Source organism: Aotus nancymaae, unplaced genomic scaffold (assembly GCF_030222135.1).
Source record: "Aotus nancymaae isolate 86718 unplaced genomic scaffold, 86718_ANA_hifiasm-v0.15.2.pri h1tg000077l, whole genome shotgun sequence".
Taxonomy (NCBI): Eukaryota; Metazoa; Chordata; class Mammalia; order Primates; family Aotidae; genus Aotus; species Aotus nancymaae.
Window position 1 is genome coordinate 20,683,816 of NW_026988492.1, and position 24,400 is coordinate 20,708,215.

A 24,400-nucleotide genomic window follows, 5' to 3' on the forward strand; every position below is an offset into this window, starting at 1 on the left:
CCGCCGCCTTCCCCGCACCATGGAGTTCTCCGAGAGGAAAAGAAGCAGGAAATCCCAGAGCTTCAAACTGGTGAGCCGAGGTAAGCGGCCGCCCGGGCGGCGGGGGCAGGCAGCGGGCGCCGCGCCCTCGGCCGCCCGCGGGGGTCCACGCCGGGGGGCGCGCCCTCCCGGAGCCCCCGGTCCTCCCCGCTCGCCCGGTGCCTCCGCCGGGCTGGCGGGCAGGGCCGCGGCCGCACACGCCGGGCGGCGGGGAAAGTTGTGCGGGGGGAGCCGGGGTGTTATTTAACGTAAACAAGTCGGAGGGCAGCTCAGGAAATTAGCAAACAATGACACCGGGGGGCCCGAGCCCTCCTCGGGGCGCCTCCGGGGCTGGGCCGGGGCGGCCGCGGACCTGCCTGGCCATCAGGCCGAGCGTGGACCCTCGGACCTGAGATTTGCTGTTTTTGTTTTCTGGGGTCTAACCGCTTCCCCCCGCCAAGAGGAGGAGGAAAAAGGATGACCGTTGTTGTTCTTTTTAAGAAGGAGAAAGAAGCTCCTGCCGTGTCCAAGCCCAAGGCGTAATTGTTGACATCCAACATCTGTAGCTAGCTGATTTGGGTTGGAAAGGTGTTTTAGACTACATCACGTAGCAGTCAGATAAGTATCCTTTTAAAAAAAAGGAAGAAAAGAAAAGACATCCAGCTAGTTCCTGATGAATTAACAGGTGTACACCACACTCTTGGGTTTTTATTTGGTCAGGGAAGGGAAAGTGGAATACAGTCTTGTGTTCAGTTACTTGTTAAATGTCTTCATCTTCCTGATTTCACTTTTTTAAAAAATGATAACTCAAGGTAAGAGCCATCGTGAAAATATATCTCAAAATGCATTGTCATCTTTAATTAGAGGCAGATGACTTTTTTCATTGTAATGTCACAAGCCCTCATATTGAGTTTAGACTCGCTCTGTTTAAATGTCGTCTGAATCAAGTTGAGGTCAAAGCCAAGCCACAGAGCCTGTCCACTTTTCCTCTGTCGTTTTCTCTAGCATGGCATCAGAGTAGAAACTCTTCAACAACCTGCAGAAGTCACGTGTAAACTGATGAAAATTAGTGAAAAATTGTGGACAATTGCAAGTAATCGAATTTTTCAAACTGAGTTAAGCTAGCTAAGATGTGGATTTGGTTCGTCCGAAAATGGTTTGATTATAGGCATTTTGAAGATCTGTTCTTATCTGTTTCCCCTAATTTAGTTTGGATACTGGTTAATGAAAGAGGCCTGAAATAGTTACACGCATTCAAAATACTTGGCTCTTCCCACTTTCTGAGTAAAATTTTTTTTTCCACATCCTTGTTGATTACTCAGTTACTTGGACTTTTAAAAGTCTCTGTCTGGGTGACTGCCCTGTTAGTGCTATCTGATACGTTCAGGAAGGTAGGCTGCTGCTTCTTGATGACCTCAGAGAACTTAACTGCTTTATCTTAAAAGTGAGAGTAGTTTTGTTGACCTTGTCCTGTGAGGTCTAAGGCCAAAGGAAGAGGAGTAGGTATTAAGGAGGAACCTCTATTTTTATGCCTAGGTAACCCTACTTTTCAAAAATAGAAACCAAAGTGCAGTAGCCTCCATAGAGAAGCTTGTAAAATATTGTATTTTAAACTTTGACTGACATAGCAAGTTTTTGCTATGGTAAATTATGGATCTGATTCTTCTCTCTGCAGGTGAGGTTTTAGAAAATAAAGTATTGCATATTAAATAAGTGCAGTAGCTTGAATGCGAAAGAGTCGCTTGTGTGAAAGATGAAAATCTTGCTTTCTTATCCAAATTATGCTATACATTTGAAATAACAAATCAGTATTTTTCACGTGTGCTTGCCTTTAAGCTGCTTAAAGGCTGAGATTTGCTGGGTAAACTGAGAAAACTGGAGTGCTGGCTAACTTTAAAGCATACTGTTGATACACTGGTGAAAATGGGTTGTGAAGAGAAATTTGGAAACCTCCCCTTCTCTATGATTGGGCAAGATATTTCTTTTCCCTATAAACATACCTGTCACCTCAAAGAAAAGAAGCCTAAAAATTGGCAGCTGTGGGCAAAATTTACCGTGAAAATTATGTGATCAAGCAAAGCCGTTTTCTCTAGTCGAAGTAATTTTTCAAGTTTGCGTACTCCAGAATAAGCAAAGTTTTAGGAATTAGTATTGACTACAAATTCTGTGATAATTGACTTCTCAAAAAGTTTATTTAAAAATTATAGATTATACATACTAAATAGAATGAGAGTCTAGACTCGACTGCTTATTCCTGTCTTGAGGTCATTATGAGGCTAATTTTTGGTTGTTTTCTCATGCCAGATTATCACCATGAGGTATATAAGATCCCAGAATTCAGCAACGATGTTAATGGGGAGGCCAAAGAGACACACCCCATTTTTTTAGGTAGGTTCCTGTGTCAATTAATTTCTCAGCAAAACATCGTGGCCATTTGCAATTAGGGGGAAAAAAGGAAATTGTTGAGGAATGGGAAATGTCTGCCATTGCTTAATGTATGACATTCTTTTCAAGACCTTTTATTTTACAGATTGCCAATATATCCCTTATTAACATTGCTAAAAGTTGTAATTTCAGACATAAATGTTTATTAGTGTCTACACACAGTGCTAATTATCACTCACTCACAGAGCCAGATGCTGACTGTGCAGTTTCGTGGCTCTGTGCTCACCCCATTTACATTGCATATTCGCTGGCATGCTTCACTGGCAATAGTTTGTGTAATTGGGGTATTACATCTTTGACATCTGGATAACAGAAATTCAATTTCCAGGAAGCTGCTATTTGTTTGGTTTTGCTTCTGCCTTGGGTGGGATAGAGGATTAATGTGCTGTCTTATTATAATGTCCCTTCACCTCTGTGGCCCAGTTGCTAATCCTGCCATGACAAAATTAAATTAAATCTACAGTCAAAAAGCATAAGGAAAATAAAAGTGTGATTGTCTGCCTAACCAGCTCTTGATAGTGCTAGTTATCTTCGGGCAGCTCCTCACTTTCCTGGCTTTGTGCTCCTTTGACACCAGCATTTTGGGGTAGGGGGAACTGCATGATTTCCTCCTACCATCCTTGTTCCCAGCTCACCTCAGGGTTGAGCAGAGCTAAAGCAGCATCTCCGAGACTTTGCAGTAAGTGTAGGTGCCCGATGGCTGGATAGATAGCCACAAACGTTGCCACCTTTTCCATGTGCAGTGTTGGTGCAAATACTGTGCAGGAAGGACTTGGGATGTGTAATTTTTTCATTTGCACACCATCAGCCAAAAATGAAACCATTGAGGATTTTGCCTCTAAGAGTGAAGTACCCATAAGGTCAGAGTGGAGAGTAGATGGTGATGTTTGGCTTCAACCTTGTCCATCTCGGACCTCTGCAGTCCCAGGTAGCAGGGTGAGGGCCCAGCACTGCGCAGCAAGGAAGCAAAACACGAGAGGTGTCAGAGTGAGAGCAATTGCAAGCAAGGCCAAAATTACCCCATTAAGGGGAACTTCAGGTAGCAGGACTGCTGCTCAGACCCAGTGTGGGTCTTCCCTCAGACGAAGCTCTCGCCAGAATCTCTCTGGTTTTGCTTTGAGGGGTGGAAAGAGTGGGTCGGGATGCACGAGGAAGAAGTCAAATATTAATATATAGGTTGAGAGGAAAAATAGGAGGGAAATGTCAGCATTTCTTACATGAGCGATCATTGAGGGCACATGGAAGCTTCTTCCGAGGGAAAGAAAATTACCGGGGCCAGCGCTGCTCCCGGTACCTGTTTACTGTTAGGAGAGCTAGGAGCCAAAAGGTTAATAATCAAGTGAAATGCTGTGGCCCAGAAAGAGAATATTCATGCATTTCAGTCTTTCCAGTCCCCTAAACTTGGTCAGTTAGAATTTTTTTTTTTTTTTTGAGACGGAGTTTCGCTCTTGTTGCCCAGGCTGGAGTGCAATAGCATGATCTCAGCTCCCTGCAACCTCCATCTACCAGGTTCAAGTGGTTCTCCTGCCTCAGTCCCCCAAGTAGCTGGGATTACAGGCGCCCGCCACCATGCCTGGCTAAATTTTTGTATTTTTAGTAGAGACGGGATTTCACCATGTTGACCAGGCTGGTCTCCAGCTCCTGACCTCAGGTAATCCACCCGTCTCAGCCTCCCAAAGTGCTGGGATTACAGGCATGAGCCACCGCACTCAGCTGGTCAGTTGGAATTCTGTATTATTAAAGTACCACTCTGTATAGCCATTTGAAATAAAGAATTTGCCCTTTAGTAGAAAATGTACGTTCGCGATACAAATGGATCATCATATCCTTGATTTAGTTCTTGTTAGCAACACAGGCTTTCCCGCGCTTTCTGCTGTGTATTAGGAAGATGGTAAAGATGCTGTGAAGGAAGTGAATTATGAGGATAAGAGAGGGGAAACTGAAGAACAGCAGGACGCTAGTGCCCAGTACTCAGTGAGCTGGAAGCTCCTGAAGATAGTAGACGTAGTGGCTTTCCTTCTTCCTAGTCCGAGTTGAGGAAGATACAAGAATTCCAATGAAAGACCAGGCTTGGGATAGATACACTTTCAAAGTGGTTGCTCCAGAAGGCCTTCAACATCAAGAGACAAAAGATTGAACAGCCTGGGAGTGTGCTGTATGTTATTCCCAATCTTTTGCTCATTCTGAAGTCATGACCTAGTTGGTTCCCAAATAACATTTTTATTTTGTGATCTCTAGGTGGGTTAAAAAAATAACAGAAATTGTCATAGAAGCATGATTTCCGGAGCAATTGGAAATAGTTACTGATGGCCTCTGAAAGTAGGAATTTTTTGTTGACAGTGTTATGGTTTATAGTTTTATAGTTATCCTTTTCAAAACATAGATTTAAGCATTTCAGTCATGTTTATTTTATAAATTGCTAAAGCCTGTCCAGAAAGATGTAGAATTTTATGGGAAGCTTTTGACATCCAAGGGGGTTTGGTACCAAAATATAGAACTCTCTCTTTTATAACAAAGTACTGACACACTGTCTCAGGGATGTTCTGTAGGATTTTCTACATTCAAACATATGTGTTCTCCTTAATACTGTCTGCATCTGTAAGATCAAAGTTTATGTCCTAGGTGAAAAGGAGTCTTCCAGAATGTGACAGAGGTTTCTACATCAAGTCTACTTCTCTGGAACATTTTTAGGCTGTTAACTAAGGTAGCGCATCTCACATGGTAGGGTAGCTTGGTAGTGTAAAATGGCTTGGCCGTGTGCTTTAGGAATTACTCTTTTTTTTTTTTTTTTTGGAGATGGAGTCTCACTCTGTCACCCAGACTGGAGTGCAGTGGCACGATCTCAGCTTAGTTCAACCTCTTGTCTCCCGGGTTCAAGCAATTTTCCTGTCTTAGCCTCCCAAGTAGCTGGGACTATACAGGCGCATGCCACCACGCCTGGCTAAATTTTTGTATTTTTAGTAGAGATGAGGTTTCATCATGTTAGCCAGGATGGTCTCGATCTCTTGACCTCATGATCTGCCTGCCTCAGCCTCCCAAAATGCTGGGATTACAGGTGTGAGCCACTGTGCCTGGCCTACTGACATATTTTTAATTGGATAATAGGGTCAGAAGAGGTTACTTTACCCTGTGGACATTGACTTTCTCAAGCTGGTTGTGATGGGACTGCGATGAAGATTTTAAGCACCGTTTGAAGGAAAACAGTTGCTTTAAATCAATTCAGCCAGTAGTGTCTTTATGAGAAAATACTCTGAACTCAGCTCTTTTCTGGGAAGGGAGTGGGGTCAGAGATAGTCGCAGAAATGGATAAGACAGGGACTTTGATCTCGGGGATTCAAATCCAGTTGGAAAGGAAATTGGACAAATTCGGGAAACAGGGAACAGTATTCAGCAATCGAAAGGGCTACAGTTGTTTGAGCACTTACTGTGTGCAAGGCAGGACGTTGAGTACTTTATCCAAAAGAGCTGATTTGCTCTTCATACCATGTCTGTACGAATTCTCATCATCCCCATGTTGTAGATGAGCCTAGAGATGTCAAGGTGACCTGCCCAGGGTCTCCCAAGTAGGAAGTGCCACAGGCGGGGTTCCAATGCACCTCTGCCTGAGCGTTGAACACTCCACTTAACCGCTTCTCTGTGAACAGTAATTAAATGACAAATGTGAATGGTTGGGGCAACAGTAAATGCAGAGCTGGAAGGGGTAGAGGGAAGGGCTCTGCAAAGCAAAGCTATTGAACTACAGGAAAGAGTTGCCCCGTATTTCTCCTCCCTGGAGAAGATTCCAAGTGGAAAGGGCGAGGGAGCCACCAATACCATCATTATAAATCAACCATGAGTGCTGCACTTTATGGTTTAGAAAGTGCTTTATATCTGTTTTCTTACCATATACCTGTGGAGTATTTAGGGCAGATGATGATTCCTATAATAATGGGAGCCGAAGCTCAGTTATCTGACCTGCTCATGAATAGCAGAGGCCGGAGGAACCCAGGCCTCCTCTCAAAGATCTTTCCCCTCTGCCATGCAGAGCCAGACAAAGCCTAGGCGCATGGAGGAGACCTTAGCTGCTGGCAGGAGACCTTTTAGAAGTGTTTTAATGAGACAATTAATTTATTATTCATAGCAGTAATGCAAATATTAAATGAAGTCCGTTTTTACACATTGGATGTTGGGTTAGCTTTATCATAGTATGTACATTTGAAACATGTTTCTTTTTCACGTGTTCAGTCTCATTCATTTATGCATTCAACAGAAATTCGTTGTGCTCCATCTGCATCCATGCCAAGCCCTGTTCTCGTTATTCTGTTTCATGTTCAGTTCAGTTGTTCAGCTTTCTGTAGATGAAGCACACAGGGTGGCAGCCACGCCAGCTGAGCAGGGTCGAGATCTCTGAAACTCTGAATATCTCTCTCTCTTTTTTTTTTGGAGACGGAATCTCGTTCTGTCGCCCAGGCTGGAGTGCAGTGGTGCGATGTCGCCTCACTGAAACCTCTGCCTCCCAGTTTCAAGCGATTTTTCTGCCTCAGCCTCCTGAGTAGCTGGGGTTACAGGTGCACACCACCACATCTAGCTGATTTTTGTATTTTTAAGTAGAGATGGGCTTTCACCACATTGGCCAGGATGGTCTTGAACTCCTGACCTTGTCATCTGTCCACCTCAGCCTCCCAAAGTGCTGGGATTACAGGTATGAGCCACTGTGCCCGGCCAACTCTGAATCTCTTTTCAGTGGCTTTCTCGATGACAGCTGCCCCCCCTAGAATCTCCCCAAAGAGGACACACTCGAAAAATTCCTGTGCGTGTTTACAAGTTGGAGAGTTAGCTCCTAGCCACAACATCGTTCCCCTCCCTGGCGAATTGGGCAGGTCAGTTTGTAAGATGGAGGAGGTCTTCTTCACCTGGAATCAGGTGGCCTGGGTCCCACCCTGGTTCTTGGTTGGTTTCAGAAGGATTGGGAGCTAAGTCCGTGCTCCCAAGAGGAAGAAGGGTCTGGTGTGTAACCATTCCTTGGGCAGGAGTTGTAACTTCAGAGAAAATGAAGAGGCAAGGGGGGAAAGAGGGGAAAAGTAGAACCCCGAAATCCCAGTATTTGGAAGCAAGTGCTTTCCTCTGTTCCTCCGGAAAGCTCCACCTTCAGCTCCCTGGCCCCACTGTGTCCTTGTGTCCCTGGCCTCTTTGCTGTCAGTTCTCTCCTTTTTTGGTGGTGAAGTGAATGGGACAGACGACCAGGAGAGTCTCTTGGGGTTAGCAATGTGGCCAGTAATAGAAGGTGTCATTTACCCAGAGCATGCTGTGTTCCAGGCACTATGTAAAGGACTTTGTAAATGTTATCCCATTCATTGTCCCAAGAAAGGTACTGTCATTCCCTCTTTATGGGTGAAGAATTTGAGGAGTTCACAGCCTTTCTCAGTGGCGGAGCCAGGATGCAAGCCAGGGTCTGCCCGTCTCCAAAGCAAGCCCTTCACCGCATGGCATGCTTTGTTCAAGCGCGCTCCCAAGCGGAACCCCTAGCCTGTCCATCAGATCAAAGGGTAGCAGAGCTGCTTGAAGAAAGGTCGAGAAGACCCAGAACGCCTTACATGTGTTCCATATTCCTCCGTGGGCCTCTGCAGGATGTTAGGGTGCCCCCAGTCACTATTTTAAAACCCCTAGTCTAGACAGTTCCCAAGGTTTCATATAGCACCTGATATGTCCAATTATACGCCAGGACCGAAAAATGGGCTTCAGAAACAATTGCAAGCAAAGTCAAAGTTTGGAGAGCCTCTTGAGGAAGTTTAAATACCGACGGCTTCTTTAAATTTATGTGCACATAAAAAATGTGTTTCAGTAGCTGTGGATGCAGAACTTTGTCATTGTCATGTATTACTTGTTGCCTGAAGTTTGGGAGGCATTTGTAGTTAGGCTGTCTAGCTACTCGCATTTCTCATTTAGTTTCTATTGCCGCTGCACTGTGAGGTTGGTGTTGGGTCTGCCTCATGTTTTACAAATGGGAACCTGAGATCGGGGATGATTTGCCCAAGGCTACATGGTCATTAGTAGCTGACCACACTTTCCAGTCGGGTCTCCTGACATCCACTTCTGAGCTCTTCACCTTGTCAGAGCTGTCGCAACTCCTTGCTCCAATCTGCCCACACGGGCTGATCTTAATACGTAACTCCTCACCCTCTCTCTGGCTCAGAGCCTTCAGCTGCCTTGTCATGGGTTCTAGAATCAAGGCAAAGCTCTTCACTGGGTGTTTCCTACGCACGGTCTGAGATGGACACGTCTGCATCTCCCTGTCTCCAGCTTTCATGTAACTGCCTTCTCTTGAGCCAGCCGGCTTCCTAGCAAAGCAGGACTTCCAGGCGCAGAGTGGGCACCTCAGGGAGAAGGAATGGGGTCGGCAGGAGCTTCGGCCTGGAAAAGCCCCTCCTGCCAGGAAGAAAGGAGCTAGGGTTTGTTTACATCTCCTGTGTGTGCTGGGCACTCCCTAACTTTGTCTCATTTAACGCTGAGACAAGCTCTGAGAAGGTGTTGTCACTTTTACCTTTTTATGAGAAAAATGGGCCTTTCAAATGGTTAATTTGCATAAGGTCATAGCTAGGAGACATAAGCCTGGATCTGGAATTTGAACATGGCCTGGCTGTAATCTTTGCGCTGCGCCACGCTGCCTTGCAGGGGTGAGGCCCCGCTCTCCCCTCTTTCAGTTCACTGTCTGTTTCTAGACCACCTTTCAGCCTTCTCTTGCTCTTCACCCTCACTGAAAACTTGCTGTGTCAAACTGGTCCGATCATTGCCTCCTAAAGCACCCTGCCACCCTCATCCCCGCCCTTTGCCCGTGACTGCTTCTCCATCCTTGCCTCCTACCAGGCCTTACCCCATCTCCAAACTCCTTCTAGTAAAATCCTGTCTCTCTTACAGGTTTTTAAAGCCCAATTCAAATATTGCCTTGGCCTGTAAGCCTTCTCAGTTTACATAGCATAGTGGAGAGAAAGCAGATTTACAGCCAGAAAACCTTGCCTCGAATCTCAGGCTCCAGTCGTAACACCTTGGATAACACTCTTGAGGGGTTTTCCTCGTCATCTCTAATAGAATAATAATGTTGGCCCTCACCACCATTGCCACGTTTTCCTGATGCATGTGGGAAATCCTGTAAGGTAGAACACTTTTTCAAACTTGAAAACACTGTATTTGTGTTATTATCATCCCATGCTCCCTCCTCCTCCCAAATTTAGGAGTTATCTTTTCTTCCGATCACTTGGGCGCTAAGTAATAACAATACTCTTTTCTAGCACTTACCATGTGATCCCTAGTATTTACTTATTTTCGTGTGTGGCTTTGTTGTGCTCCAAGGCACCCTGCAAATCCTCCCCCGAACCTTCACAGCTGCCACATGGAAATGGAGGTGTTTATTTGCAGGACTCTGGTAATCTCTCCTAATGTAAATTGTCGATCCTAGAGGGCAAGTGTGACCTGAATTCATTTTGGATCCTTTGAGAACGTAGCACAATGCTATATCCATAATAGGTGCACTGCTGATAGGTCCTCAGATATGTGATTTAAATGCATGAATATATTGGCCGCTGTAGTTAGGACTCTGAAGATTTACTGTAAAGTATACTGCTGTATTGAGATTTGAAAGACATTTAGTAAGCCAAACTAAAAGATGCCTCATTTAGCTTGAAGAAGCTTCTGTAATATACTAGAGTAGAAATTTGGGATTTCTGATGCTGCTTTGTGAGATACAACTTCTTTTTTCAAATCTAGAGGAGACCAAAAAGGAGAACTCACATATGAAAGCCAGTGACATGTTGAAACCCCAAATTGGAAAATCACGTTTGTTGTGCTTGTTCCTTATTCTGCTCTAACACAGGTACAGCTTTAGAAAGGTGCTTAAGATGGTGCTGGCCCATCTGTAAACTGATGTTGACGTTGTTGACTTCTCAGGTTCCACGTGAAGCCAGCTTTTCTACCTTAATTTAGGGACACACAGCCATGCATTAAAGATCACACCAGAAAACCTTTGTGCCTGTCGGGTTTCTGAGGGAGTTGGACCCCTGCCCACAGCCGCCCGAGTTGTACCTGCCCATGGGGCCCGGTGAAGGGCCAGTGGGGCTGGCATCCAGCCTGCAGCCTGCTCGCCGTGGCCCACGTGGGGGCAGCAGCTGTCCTGAGCAAAAGCCACCTCTTTCTTTCTGTTTCTCACGAAGGCTCGGTGTGGTTCAGCAACTGCCCTGTAAATGAAAAGTGTGATATATTGTGGTTTTTTACTTTTCTTACACTGGTCATGACCAAATCATTAAAAAAATAAATAAATAAATTCATGAAGGGCAGAATCTAAGGAAATGTGTTAATCCAGCCTGATTTTGTTTTCGGAAGAAAATCATGTGGCCATCTATACGGTGAAATAAAGATTCTGAACCATTGTGTTTTGCATCTCCAAGTTAAAAATAGACCTGGGACGTTGATGCAGGAAGTTCGTTATCCTTATAAGTAGCAGATTATCAGAGAAAGTGACCTGGACAGCAGTGCCTGCGCCGTAGAGGGGAGCGGGGCTGGGGCAGGGCAGAGACCTGAGCCTGCAGCCTGCAGCCTTCCATCCACACGGTGCCTTTAGGCTCCTCAGAGTATTGTCTGCAACTTGGGCTGCTCCTCCGCCTGAAACTTTTTTCCATCTTTCAGAGACAAGGTCTCACTCTGTTGCCCTGGCTGGAGTGCAGTAGTGTAATCATAGCTCACTGAAGCCTCCGACTCCTGGGGTCAACCTACGCAGCCTCCCACGTAGCTGGGACTTCAGGCATGCACCACCCCACACAGCTAATTTTGTAGAGACAGGGTTTCCCTAGTTGTCCAGGCTGGTCTTGAACTCCTGGCTTCAAGCGATCCTCCTGCGTTGGCCTCCCACAGTCCTGGGATTAGAGATATGATACTTGAAATTGTTTATCATCTAAGTGTACCCACACTTCTTAGCATGACAGCTGAAACTCTGCATGAACAGCCTCCTGGCGACTTCTTCCAGCTGATTCCTGACACTGCCCTCTTGCCTCCATGTGCAGCCATACCAGGCCACCTTTCATTCCTGCAGCAGCCCCTCTTCCTTACATTTTAGGCAGTGCACTTCCTCACCTCATTGACATGCTGCCACTCTTCTGCAAAAAAAAATTCTACAAAAAAATACAAAAATTAGCCGGGTGTCATGGTGCATGCCTATAGTCCCAGCTACTCAGGAAGCTGAGGTGGGAGGATCAGTTGACCCTGGCAGGGGTGGAAGTTGCAGTGAGCTGAGGTAGCACCTTTGTATTCCAGCCTGAGCAACAAGTGAGACCCAGTCTCAAAAACAAACAGAAAACACCAGAAAACCCCGAAAGGGCAGCAAGGGCTTGCTTTGTTTATTTGTTCTGCTTGCTTCTTTTTTTTTTTTTTTTTGAGACGGAGTTTCTCTCTTGTTACCCAGGCTGGAGTGCAATGGCGCAATCTCGGCTCACTGCAACCTCTGCCTCCTGGGTTCAAGCAATTCTCCTGCCTCAGCCTCCCAAGTAGCTGAGACTACAGGCGCGCGCCACCATGCCCAGCTGATTTTTGTATTTTTTAGTAGAGACGGGGTTTCACCTTGTTGACCAGGATGGTCTCGATCTCTTGACCTCGTGATCCACCCGCCTCGGCCTCCCAAAGTGCTGGGATTATAGGTGTGAGCCACCGCGCCCAGCCTGCTTGCTTCTTAAAGAATATAACCAGATATTCCAATCAACACTTATTTTTCATATGGTCACATATGTCTTCAATGGAGACTGAGAAATACGGCCTTTACTTGAACATTTAAATGTAATGCCCTCTGGCACTAGAAATCAAAAAGCCTCCTTTGGTGTCAGTCCTTCAGACCCTGTGTGTGTCCTGCTATCATCTAACCTGATCTCTTTGCATTTTTGTTTGCAGAACAGTATCTGGCACATTCTAGGAAATATCATAAGTACTTGTTAAATAAACTTTTTTTTCTTTAAGATAGAATCTCACTCTGTCACCCAGGCTGGAGTGCAGTGATGCGGTCTCAGCTTACTGCATCCTCCACCTCCCAGGTTCAAGTGATTCTCCTGCCTCAGCCTCCCAAGTAGCTGGCATTACAGGCACGCGCCACCATGCCTGGCTAGTTTTTGTATTTTTAATAGAGACAGGGTTTCACCATGTTGGCCAGGCAGGTCTTGAACTCCTGACCTCAAGTGATCTACCTGCCTTGGCCTCCCAAAGTGCTAGGATTGCAGGCGTGAGCCACTGCTCCCAGCCTGTTTTCTGTTTTATTAGGTAGCAGTCCCCCTCCTTTAAAATCTAACTCTGAAATAGGATGCGCAACTGCGCCCTGTGTGTCACCAGCCTCCACCCTCTCACGCTATGGTCTCGCAGACTCACATGGCACAAGGGACAGCACCCCTCAAATCTTGCAACACTATGACCCTGGCATGCACTCTACCAGCCTCTTTGCCTAGAGTGACCTCAACCACCCTTGCCGCCACGATCCTTTATTTATCCTTCCAGTCTTAGCTTGAATTCCTTCAGAGCAAGACTCTTGAGTATTCAGTGCTCTATTCCTATAACTATTTTTGAATAGATAGGCACAGAGTAGACTCTTAATAACTATTTTTGAATAAATGGATGAATTCCGTGTTAAACATGTTAAAAGGTAATGCGCCTCGAGTTATCAGTAGATCAGAGTGGGACGACTGGTTGACTTGAGGCCGTTTCCTTGTGCAGGATTGTCCCATGCGGCACATGAGGTCTTCATCCCAGCCTCCACAGGTTGGCAGTATAAACGTACATCAGTGTTGATAGCACACCATCTAAACATTGTGCTGGTCAAATGCGCCCTCTACGGATGTAAGCTACAGCATGGCCCGTAGCAGGCCAGGGTTGTGGGATCAGTCATCCTGAAGGCAATTTGGCTTTAAACAGGAAAAAAACGATTCCATTGCCATCAACTAAACAACACACCTCCCTCGTCCATTGTCTCACAGATGCCAGGATGAAGGGGGAGCGGATGAGAGGCTGCGCTAAACAATTTGGCCGCATGACCATAGTTAGAAGAGAGAGGTCAAAGGGGACATTCCATTGGGTGAGGTTACTGTGCCTCATTTCTCTACAAAGGATAGCTTATCGCACGCATATTTGATAATATATTTTCAAATCATTACAAAGTTTAGACAGATTTTCTTTCAGTGTTCATACAACCAATATGCTTGTAAATAAGAATCCATAAAATTGTTTTCTTATGATTGCACTTTTTTCAAACATGCAGAAATATATTGTGTTATTTGGATTCCAAGGGGTTTACAATGTTTTTTACTTGAAATCAAATTTTATATCTGAAAGGTTAATGGAGAAAACTAATTATGCTATCTGGTAACCAAATGTGTGATGAGACATTTGTCTCTGTAATTAACAGCAAGGAACTTTTATAGTTCCATAAAATCGAATGCTACACGAGTATTCTGTGAGCATTTGTTTGGCCGAGGTGTCCAAAACAGAGATGTTTATGGATGATATAAACTTGAGCTGAAATGTAACGCAGGTGTCTGTGCTTCTCACAGCATTTCTCATTGTTGAAATGGAAGCCGAAAGATTAATACCTTTACATTGTCATGATAAAATAAGTAATGTGTTCTTGGAACAGTGGAACGCTACATAAGTTACTCAGTAATTCCAAGAATTTATTCTGTTCCAGGAATAATATCCTTAACAATTTATTTTTACAGAAAAAGTTGGTGCAACATAATAGACTATGAAATTGCTCGCATGGTGAATGGAGTTATACCTCAAGTATGACTTTACACCTCCCCAGGAAATGTAAAGACCCCCACCAAAACACAAGCCAGGTTAAGGGACCTCTTAAAAGTAAAAAGTCAGGAGATGCAAAAGTTAAGGTTCCTCTGTTGCATTAACTCATTCTCATTGCACATAGATAATTTTTTAGATTACTAGCAAAATGGGTATCTTAATATGCATGGCATGAAATGTGGTTGAGGAGTTGCTGCAGGAATATTAGCTTTAGCATTTCTCTTCAAGTTCAGCGTTTCTCTTTTTAACTCTCTGCTGGGAGGGAGGGCCTGGTGCCAGCACACGGTGGAGCGGGGTGGCCATGGGTCGACCCAGCTTCCCTGGTTTACTTGGTCATTCTAGACAGGCAGGTTTGTCTTTGCATTTGTCGAGGTGGGGGAAACTGAATTTCCACCTGTCATCTGCGATGAACTAGGAGGAAGCTGGAGATGAGACAAGTCCCTCGGGGAAGGCTTTCATGAGAAGACGTGGCCGAATTTAAGCACCAAATGGGCTCTGCTTGCCACTCTACAGAAAGGAGAGCTGCACAGTTGCCTCCGATCTGGGTTTGTTTCTTGCATATCAATGGTGGGGTTTTTCCGTCAGCTTTCCTCAGTCATATCTTCTTGTCATATATGTTGTTAGAATTTACGTTAATATATTCATATTGTAGATACTTACTGAAGCCACTGTGCCAGGCTGGGAGGTTGTAGAACCCACTAGGCTGTGATAAGAGAAATTAAGGATTCTGTGGGAACATGGAACAGGAGGCCTCCCAGGCCTGGGGAAGTAAGGAATATGGCCCTTAAGAAAATGACCTTGGAAACTGAGACCTGAAGGGCAAATCTGGGGTTGGGGCCAAGGACACAGAAGGGGCAGCATGTGGGGACCAGTACGCGGGCTCTTCCGAGACACAGGAAGGCCTTCGGCAGAGCCAGAGCTGCACAGACAGTCGCTTCTTGGATTCTGATTGAATTGTTCTGAAGTGAGGCCTGAGCACATTCATTCATTCATTCATTCATTCATTCATTTTGAGATGGCGTCTTGCTCTTGTCACCCAGGCTGGAGTGCAGTGGCATAATCTCGGCTCACTGCAACCTCTGCTTCCCGGGTTCAAGCGATTCTCCTGCCTCAGCCTCCCAAGTAGCTGGGACTACAGGCATGTGCCACCATGCCCAACTAATTTTGTATTTTTAGTAGAGATGGGGTTTCTCCTGGTTGGTCAGGCTGGTCTCAAACTCTCGACCTCAGGTGATCCACCCACCTCTGCCTCCCAAGGGCTGGGATTACAGGCGTGAGCCACCGTACCCAGCCAGCACTTTTATAAAAGTTACCCCAGTGGTTCACATGTGCAGCCAGACCCGAGAGCCAGCTACCTCCATAGAATAGGGGAGATGCGGCAGGAGCCAGGACTGGAGCCAAGGCAAGGAGATCTCAGAGAGCTGCGGCTCCATCCTGGGGTATTGGCACCCCATGTAGGTTCACACTGTAATTCAATTTGCATTTTTGAAAGATCACTTTAGCTTTAGGGTGGAATAGAATGGGAGGGAGCAATCCTGAAGGCTTGTGGCAGTCGCCCCATTGAGTGATACCAAGGATGGGGTGGCGGCAGGGAGAAGCAGTCGGGTTCTAAAGTAATTTCACAGTTGTAAGAAGCAACACTTGGTGAGTACTAGTCGGCTGTTGCGGGGAGGGGAAGAGGAATAACTCCCAGGTTTTGGGCTCGTACAGCTAAGTTGGCCTGTTTACTCAGGCGGGGGGAGGGTCGTGATAAAATAACATTTTTAGACATGATGCTAAGATTGCTTTTAAGATGTCCAAGTGAGGCTCTCTGGTAAGCACTTGGATGTATGGCACTGGCACCTTGAGGTGGAACCTGGGCTGGAGTCCTCTTGTGCAGATGGTCCGTGGAGCCAGGAGAGAGGATGGAGGGCGAAAAGACGGCCTGGGTGTGTCCTAAAGCTGTGGACACTGAAGGCAGTGTTTTGCACACCAGTGGTCGTGACCCGTAAGTAGGTCATGATATCAGTTTAGTGGATTGTCACCAACACTAGCTGCAACAGTAACAATAGCAATAAGAAGAAGAAAGAAATAGAGTAAGATAGAAAACGTCAAGGTACACTGCCTACAGGAAAGAGAAATTCATGACACTCTTGTTAAGAGTTGTGTGCGTGGGGCTGGGCGCAATGGCTCACGCCTGTAATCCCAGCACTTTGGGAGGCTGAGGCGGGTAGACCATGAGATCAAAAGATCAAGACCATACTGGGCGTGGTGGTGGGTACCTGTTCTCCCAGCTACTCGGGAGGCTGAGGCAGGAATATCGCTTGAACCGGGGAGGCGGAGGTCGCAGTGAACTGAGATTGTGCCACTGCACTCCAGCCTGGTGACAGAGTGAGACTCCGTCTCAAAAAAAAAGAAAGAATTCTGTGCATGGTATACGTATCTGTATGTGAGTTCTAAGTCATCGTTGAAAATGTATTTCTTGCTATGAACCATGGCCAGAAAAGTCGGGAAGCCACTGATTTAAGGTACTGTTGCCTTAGTTCCAGAGATTTCCCACAAGACTCACTCAGGGAAGGCTGCCATTCTCCAGGTGAGCCCAAAGTTACCCAAACCCCTTGAGATCCTTGGAAGAAAAAGGCGTTGTGAATGTGATCTATTTGTCATCATCAATAGTATTTACATTGAAAATGAAATTGTGCAATAGCATGTGTATTTAACTCAGAATATTTAAAAAATATAAATGAAGAAATATAATCTAGATGGTGTTTAATAATGTTCAGAATTACCTGATCGATGAGGTAGGTGTGGAAATTAACATCCCAGAAGGAGGGCAGATTTGCATTTCTGTGTCAAGACTCCAGAAGTTTTCTGTACAGGAGAGCAGAGGATCGGCATTTCAGCTTTTATTGAAAGGGTGTCTCTTTGCAAATAGTAAATTATGAACATTTTCTTGTCGAGTGAAGGCAAGACCTGTGTTACTGTGGGAATTCAGAAGCAGCTCTTAATCTATAATCTTGTTCTGTTTTTTCCTAGGTGTATTGTCAACCTTTGGAGACTTTAGCTATGTGTTTCAAAGAATCATGAACATAAACTTTAATTTCATCTTTGCCTTTTGTAGAACTAACAGGCTTCACATGGGCCAAATTTCTAGTTTGTTTTTTTCTAAGAGACAGAATCTCGCTATGTTGTCCAGGCTGGAGTGCAGAGCCTGTTAACAGGCGTGGTTATACCATACTGCATCCTTAAACTCCTGGGCTCAAGTGATCCTCCTGCCTCAGCCTCCCAAGTACCAATTTCCAGTTTAAAAGGAAATATCTGAGCTTCATTCTTCTTAGTTTGGAGCAGTGCAACTAAGTCAGAATCTGTAAAGATGGTTTGGTTCAGCGGTTTCCTTGTTTCCACCATGTGTGCTAACATATCTAGGTAGTTATGGTACCAGCTAGTTCAGACGGCACCCATGTCTTGTTGTGACAGCCCCCTGGACACCGGCTTGTCTCACGAATGGAGCCCTTGCTGCCATTCAGCTAGTTCCTTGAGCAGCTTAGTAGAGTAGTGCAGCACAGAGACCCAGAAGCCTGATGCATCCAGTGCAGATCTCTGTTGGAGAGGAAATCAGAGAAGGGACAAGACACACCTTAGATCCTGCCTTGGATAGGTGTTTAGCTGTACAACCCACTCAGTCTTGATAATAACGCTCCTTCTTTTTGACTCTTAAAATTTTCTTGCGCAACTAAATTGTTCTGGGGAAGACTTCTTGCAAGCAGTGATCTCTGAGCTGATTTTGCCAGGAGCCAAGGGGAAGGAAGTAGGACAGTCTAGGAGGAGAGGACTGCAGGACAAAGGCGTGGAAAGAAGACATAGAGTGGCTTCACCTGTTTCCTCTGAGCGAGTGCTTCCAACTGCAATCCCGTTCTGTGCCTTCAGCCATCTGCCAGCATTCACACAGGTTTAGTGAGTTCCACTTTAAACCAACTAACAGTTACAGATGCAAACACGTCACCCCTTCCTCCAAAACCTGACCTCTGCTTGCTAATGGTCCGCTAACCTCCCAGTAATGCACTCGAACCCATCAGCCTCATCTCTTGCCGCCTTTTCTTACTCACATGTAATCAGCGTGGACTCCTCTCTCTCCCTCCCATCCTCGCTTGCTCCCTTTCTTCTAAATCCTATCAGAACACTGAATTCCATTTGGAAAGTGAGTTACATAGGACATCAAGATGTCGTATCCCTGTTTGTGTCAGGAAATTGCAGTTTGGATCCCAGTGTCGTTAGTGAGACATCCCTGAAGCCCACGAGGAGGAAGCCCGGCTCTGTCCTCCCTGGCTTTTGCTTTCAGGACATGTTGCCCTTTCTCTGGATCTTGGAGTCTTAGTTTTACTCTTTCCTATTTCATTCTCTCTCTATTATTGTATTTTTTTTAAACTGGATTTTCATTGCAGTCAGACGGACCTGGGTTTGGGTCCATTTTTAATATTTGCTGTGTAACCTTGGACAAATTATTTAATCTCACTACACCTCAGTTTCCTTATCAGAAAAGCAGGGATAATAACGGGAGGACCTCATAAGGTTGTGGTGAGGATGGTTTGAGACAGTCTACCTCACAGTCTCTGCTTCTCCTGGATAAAATGTATATGTCAGTGCTCGAACCTCTTAGCTTGGTGTCAGGATTAAATGTAGGCAGGGTGCTCCCCAGAGGCCTGGTATATACTAAGTGCTCTGTAAGTGGTATTAATAGCTTTAACACACTTTCCCTTAAATACATCCAAATTCCTTTTAAGGATACATGACTTGTAATGAACTTCAAGAGAAAGTGATCTTAGGCATGTCTTCCAGGGATTACAGAACACACCACACCCCAGCACCTCTCCTCCTGACGTTCCTTGCTGCTGTCTCTAGCCGCTGGTGAGTCTTTCCTGCCCAGTTTGATGGTGATGTGTTCAGGTCCACAGCTGTGTCTACCAGTTGCCTAATACCCAGCTTGAGACTACCACAAGGAAAAGTTTGTAAATAATTCTTCTAGATTATTTTTCCTTCAAAACAGTCATATATATTCATTTTGAAACCATTTTTAAAGTTAAAATTTATAAAGCGGAAAACAAAGTAAAAAGTAAAACTCCTGGCTGGTCTGAAGTTAGTGGGTTACCTGAATTGATTGTTCACAGTGAATTGTAGGTCAAACTCCTTCTTCTACTGTTTTCCCCTTCTCGTTAATACATTTGACTAGTTTTTTGGGGGGTTTGGGGGAGTCTTTTTGAGATGGAGTCTCACTCTGTTGCCCGGGCTGGAGTGCAGTGGTGCCATCTCAGCTCACTGCAAACTCCGCTTCCTGGGTTCAAATGATTCTCCTGCCTCAGCCTCCTGAGTAACTGGGATTACAGGTGCCTGCCACCAAGCCTGGCTTATTTTTGTATTTTTTAAGTAAAGACGGGGTTTCACCATGTTGGCCAGGCTGGCCTTGAACTCCTGACCTCCAGTGATCCACTCACCCTGGCCTCCCAAAGTGCTGGGATTACAGGCATGAGCCACCGCGCCCCGCCTTTGACTAGTTTTTTGTTTTTTTTTTAATTAAAAATTTAAAAAGTCTTGTCCCAATCACACTCTCCAGAGATAACCACTATTACGAGTAGAGGTGTGTGTGAAATATGTGTGTGTGTCACAGAAAAAGAAAATAGAATTATGCTGTATAACGTGTTGCAACTTTTTTCACTTAACCTGATCTTCATTTATTTCACTCATATTGATGGCCTACTTGGAGCCAGGCAGATTTAGCCCCTACTTTTCCTGTAGTGAATGAGATGATCATGAGCTCAACTTCCATGAAGCTTCTAATTTGTCTTGCACATACTTTCAAATGACTAGAAGGGTCTATTTTACCCTTTACAGATATGAACTATCCTAATTTCATTCTACTGCTGTACCATAATTCATTTATCTAATGATAAGTGTTTACATTGTTCCCATTTATTTCCCTTGTAAAATGATGCTGTAGAGAACATTCATAGGTACTTGTTGGAATATTTCTGTAGGATAAATTTTGGCAGGTGGAATTGCCATATTCTGCCCCAAAAAGGTTTTGCCAAATTACATCCCTACCAACAGCATATGAGAGTTACCGTGACCCTAAACTATCACCAAAAATGGGCTTTTTGAATCTATAATTACATGAAAAGACAAGGTATTTTACGTTAATTTTCATTATATTAATAATTAGAGAGATAAGATACTTAAAAAATGTATTGATCATTTTTTTCTCTTGTGAATTACATGTTCATCTCCTTTGCCCGTTTTTCTATTATTAGTATTTGCCATCTTCTTTACTGATTTATAAGACCTCTTCCGTGCATTTGAGATTAAACTCTTTGACTTGATTGTTCTTGAACATTACTCAAAGTGGTGGTTTCAGACCGAGCTGCTTAACATTGGATGCAGTTACTCGTCAGGGAACACTGGACAGCCATGCTATATTGATTCTAAAATAAAACTTTGTTTTCCATGATATAAGAACATTTGGAGGAGAAATAAGTAGACAAAAATCTTTGAGGTCGCTGGGTAGTTCTGTGTCCCATCGCTCTTACAAAAACCTTCATTGATCTCCTGTCACTTTGAGGATAAAGTCAGAGTGTCAGGGTCCTTTTGTTTTTGACTTTGCCCCATTCATTGCCTTAGCTCCAGCTAAGTTTGCTTATTCACCATTGCCCACTTCACTTTTGTCTGCCCTCAAGCTTTGTCCAGTGCCATTCTCTTTTCTCCTCCCCAAAGTGCCCATGGAAACGCTAGTGTTATTGATTGACCACCTCAGTCTTGCCATCTTTGTGACACGTAGTCCTCCCAGGGCACAATGATCTCTTTTATCTCTGTAGTTCCTGAAACACTTGTCACTTACGTGATTTCTAAGGCATTGATCATATATTCCCTTAGTTTTGTCTGCTTAGTCATGGACACTGTTAACTGTGCTCCTAGGAAGTGTAGCTGGCGACGTTGCAGAGCCTGACTCACAGGCACCAGCCCTTGCCTCTGTGATGGGCCAGCCTGCCCATCCTTGGCCTTGCTTGTCAGCTGGCAAACATGTAACCAACCGTGGGTGCCCAGTGCTGGGGCCCAGGGTCTGTAGGAAGCTGTGCATCTTGGTGGATAGAAGGTTGTTTTAAAATTAAATGCAAAAACAAGGAGCATATAGGACAATACTTGCCTTCACTTTTTAAAAGAAAACATTAAGGACGTCAAAAAAAATGGTTTGTTCCGTATCTCCCTCCTAGGACTCTGCCTGCAAACTTCTCATAGATTACTTACTCTCCTTTGGCTTTCGGTGTTGTTTGAGGGCAAAGTGTGAGAAGCCGTTTGGTAGCTCATTTTGCACAGCTGTTTCTTGCCTCATTTCCTGGTATTTCTTTGCTCTTTTGGACCCTAAATACCCATCTCAAGCCCTTTGTGCCTTTTTGGCTTTCAGTGCCTATTTTCCCCGCTAGGCCCCGCGGCGTTCCCCGTTGGTGCCTGTCCTGGCTTCACATCTCCAGCAGTGATTACAGAGCGCTCCTGCCCCCGGCTGTGGCTGACCCTGTGCCGCTTACGCCTGCCCGTGCATCACAAGAGTCCCATTATCCTCTTAGAACTGTGTACACACTCCTTTGTCTCCCGTGCTAGGCTATAAACTCCTGAAGGGAAGAGACTGTGTATCATATTTCTTTTCTTTTTTTTTCGGTCACATTGGGTCTCATATTTAGTAGTAGTACAATAAATATTTATTAAGTGGATGAGTGAACCCGATAGTATCGCAACAGATTTGAAAGGATCTTAGCTGTCCTTTAAATGTAAATGCCATGTATACACTGGGTTGCTTAATTATTTTCTAGCTGTCGTTCTCTGCTGAACAGGGTCCTCAGGCACGTGGAGATACATTTGTGTCTAGGTACTCCTTTTCATAGTATTTGATTCAACCAATTAAATGATTCTGTAGCCACTTTTCGGCCTTTCCTTTTCCGTGGCATTCAGACTATGCGGTGTGGAACCGTTGGAGTTCTTGAGCGTCCTCCCTGGGTGGCTTCAGGAACCCGGTTCTGGCGCAGTCTCCTCAGCAGAGCTTTGCTCTTTATTTACTGGGGTTCCACTTTAGATTGCACTTGGAAAAAAAAGGGCTTGTTTGGAAAACCGTTGAGTTTTTCACAGTGTTTGTTGCTGAGTTCGACTCCCAGTCTTGTGTGTCCCTCATAAATGTGGCTGTGGTCCCTGCGGGCTGCCAGTCGGGACCTTGATAGCATCTGCACATTAACGGGGTCTGGAATGAGGTGTCGGTCTCAGGTCCTCGAAGCACAGGGTCCGCTTCAGATTCCTTTTCTTTCATCTCACTAGTGGAGGTTGAGTGGAGAGCTGCCCGCAAGCCTGAAGGCCCTAGCTCCACGCTCCCACCTGTCTCCCATTTGACAGGCTGCCCATCAGTCTATCCACAGCAAGGCTCCATACCAACCTCTACGAGTTTTTAAGAGGAAATATTTTGGACCGTGTAGTATAATCCTGGTCATCTTATTATTTCTCACTGATAAACTCAACTTTTTCTCTTTAACATGCTATTACACCCCCACTTTTTTATTACCACAGGGAAGCACCCTAATGAGGGTGCCACCTCTCCGGCAGATGCTTCTGCATTGTTTCTGCTGTTTACCAAGTGGAAAGGCCAGCTCTTTAAGCGCATCTGTGGCCTAACCTCCAGGCTGGAAGCTACATTTTCAGTTCATTGTTTTTCTTGTTGATAAAGAACAATGTGTCCTACTCATAATACTCCATAGTATATTTAGAGATAATTAAGTCACTAAGCAGCCATTTATTTATTAGTGAAAGAACCCAACCCTTTCTCATCTTTCCTTGTTCCTTTAATCTATTCAGTTGGCTTTTTCATTATCTCCTCAAGTTTCTCAAGGGCCTCTTTAACCTAGGACAAAACGGGACGTGATAGTGTAATACCGAGTGTAGGTAGCGGTAGGATTGGACCCCACTGCTCTCAGACACCCTCAGTCCTTTCTGCTCAGGTAAGTCACCGAGCATGGCACTGAATGATGGGTTTGAGACTGGTGCGGGGAGAGCAAGTCAGTCGGTTCTGATCAAGAGGACAGTTACTTGCCTCCGGGATAGGTTTGACTCACTTTACCAGCTTGGAACCATATGACCATATGAAGTCATTTAAAAAAAAATTAGTAATAAATGAATGTTTTGAGTTCTCTACATGCTCGATTAGTAGAAGATCTAGTATCTCCTTATAAGATGTCCTCCACCCCCCCCCCCCAAATTATCCCTGACCGTCAGGGGCTTACTCAATGCAGAGGGGCCAGCCTCCCAATGGATAAAACCGAAGTGTGGCTTCGTGCTCAACTCCATGCTCCTGTAGCTGCATTTGCCATTGCCTGCTTATTATCCAAATTTTCTTCGTCAAAACTAGACTCCATATTTCCACTCCCCTGCAACCATCTTTTTCCAGTTCTCCTACTGGTGTTTGTATCTATTCAGTGACCTGAGCTGGAAACCTTGGGGTTATTGTTCATGGATTCTTCCCACCCCCACCCTACCACCTCGCAAATCCAGCTAATCCTCAAGCCCATTTGATTAAAATTCTTCAGTGTCTCTCTCTCCATCTCTCTCCATTTCCAGCACAAAAATCCTGGTAGACTGACTTCACCATTCACAGAGGCCTCCATGATAACATTGTAACGGGGTCCTCTATGCCATACCAGTTTCACCATAATTTTGCCAGAATTGTTTTTTTAAAGGATATATCTGATTATTTACTATCCTTATATGAAAAGAGACCTGAATCTAAAGTAACCCAGCCTGGTAACCCACTGGCTCCAGTGTACAGTTCTTCCAGTTCACCCTGCACATGGTGTCCTAGCGGGGTAGCCTCACTATGCATCCAGCTCCGTTGCCTGCCTCAGCTCCTTTGAATCTTAAACTCCTGGCTTGTAGAACTGCTGCTTGGGAAGAGGAGTGCAAGGTAATACACCTCTGCGAACTTCTACCAGGGGCTAGAAGAGCAATGTTTCAGGGAGCAAGAGAAGCAAGAGCTGCCAAGTCCCCACCACAGCCTCAAGGGAAGGGAGAATGAATCATTTTCATGTGGGGGCCACTGGGAAGGCAGGATCCATGCGGAAGAGGCGGGTCTAGCTCCATCAAG

The 24,400-nt window shown here is 45.1% G+C and overlaps 1 protein-coding gene across 7 annotated transcripts in view; it reads left to right on the forward strand.

The window, feature by feature from the left end:
* The window catches only part of BEND7 (BEN domain containing 7), a 90,643-nt gene continuing 66,243 nt past the window's right edge, over positions 1-24,400 (forward strand). For 4 of the 7 annotated variants that reach the window (XM_021675676.2, XM_021675674.2, XM_021675677.2 and 1 more), the window contains exons 1-2: positions 13-80; positions 2,323-2,406. In XM_021675676.2, the coding sequence (XP_021531351.1) occupies positions 20-80; positions 2,323-2,406 (145 nt within the window). In that variant the 5' untranslated portion in view covers positions 13-19. Of the gene's footprint in view, positions 81-639; positions 831-2,322; positions 2,407-24,400 lie in introns of those variants that run through there. The other 3 variants (XM_021675678.2, XM_012455996.2, XM_021675679.2) reach the window with 3 other exon arrangements.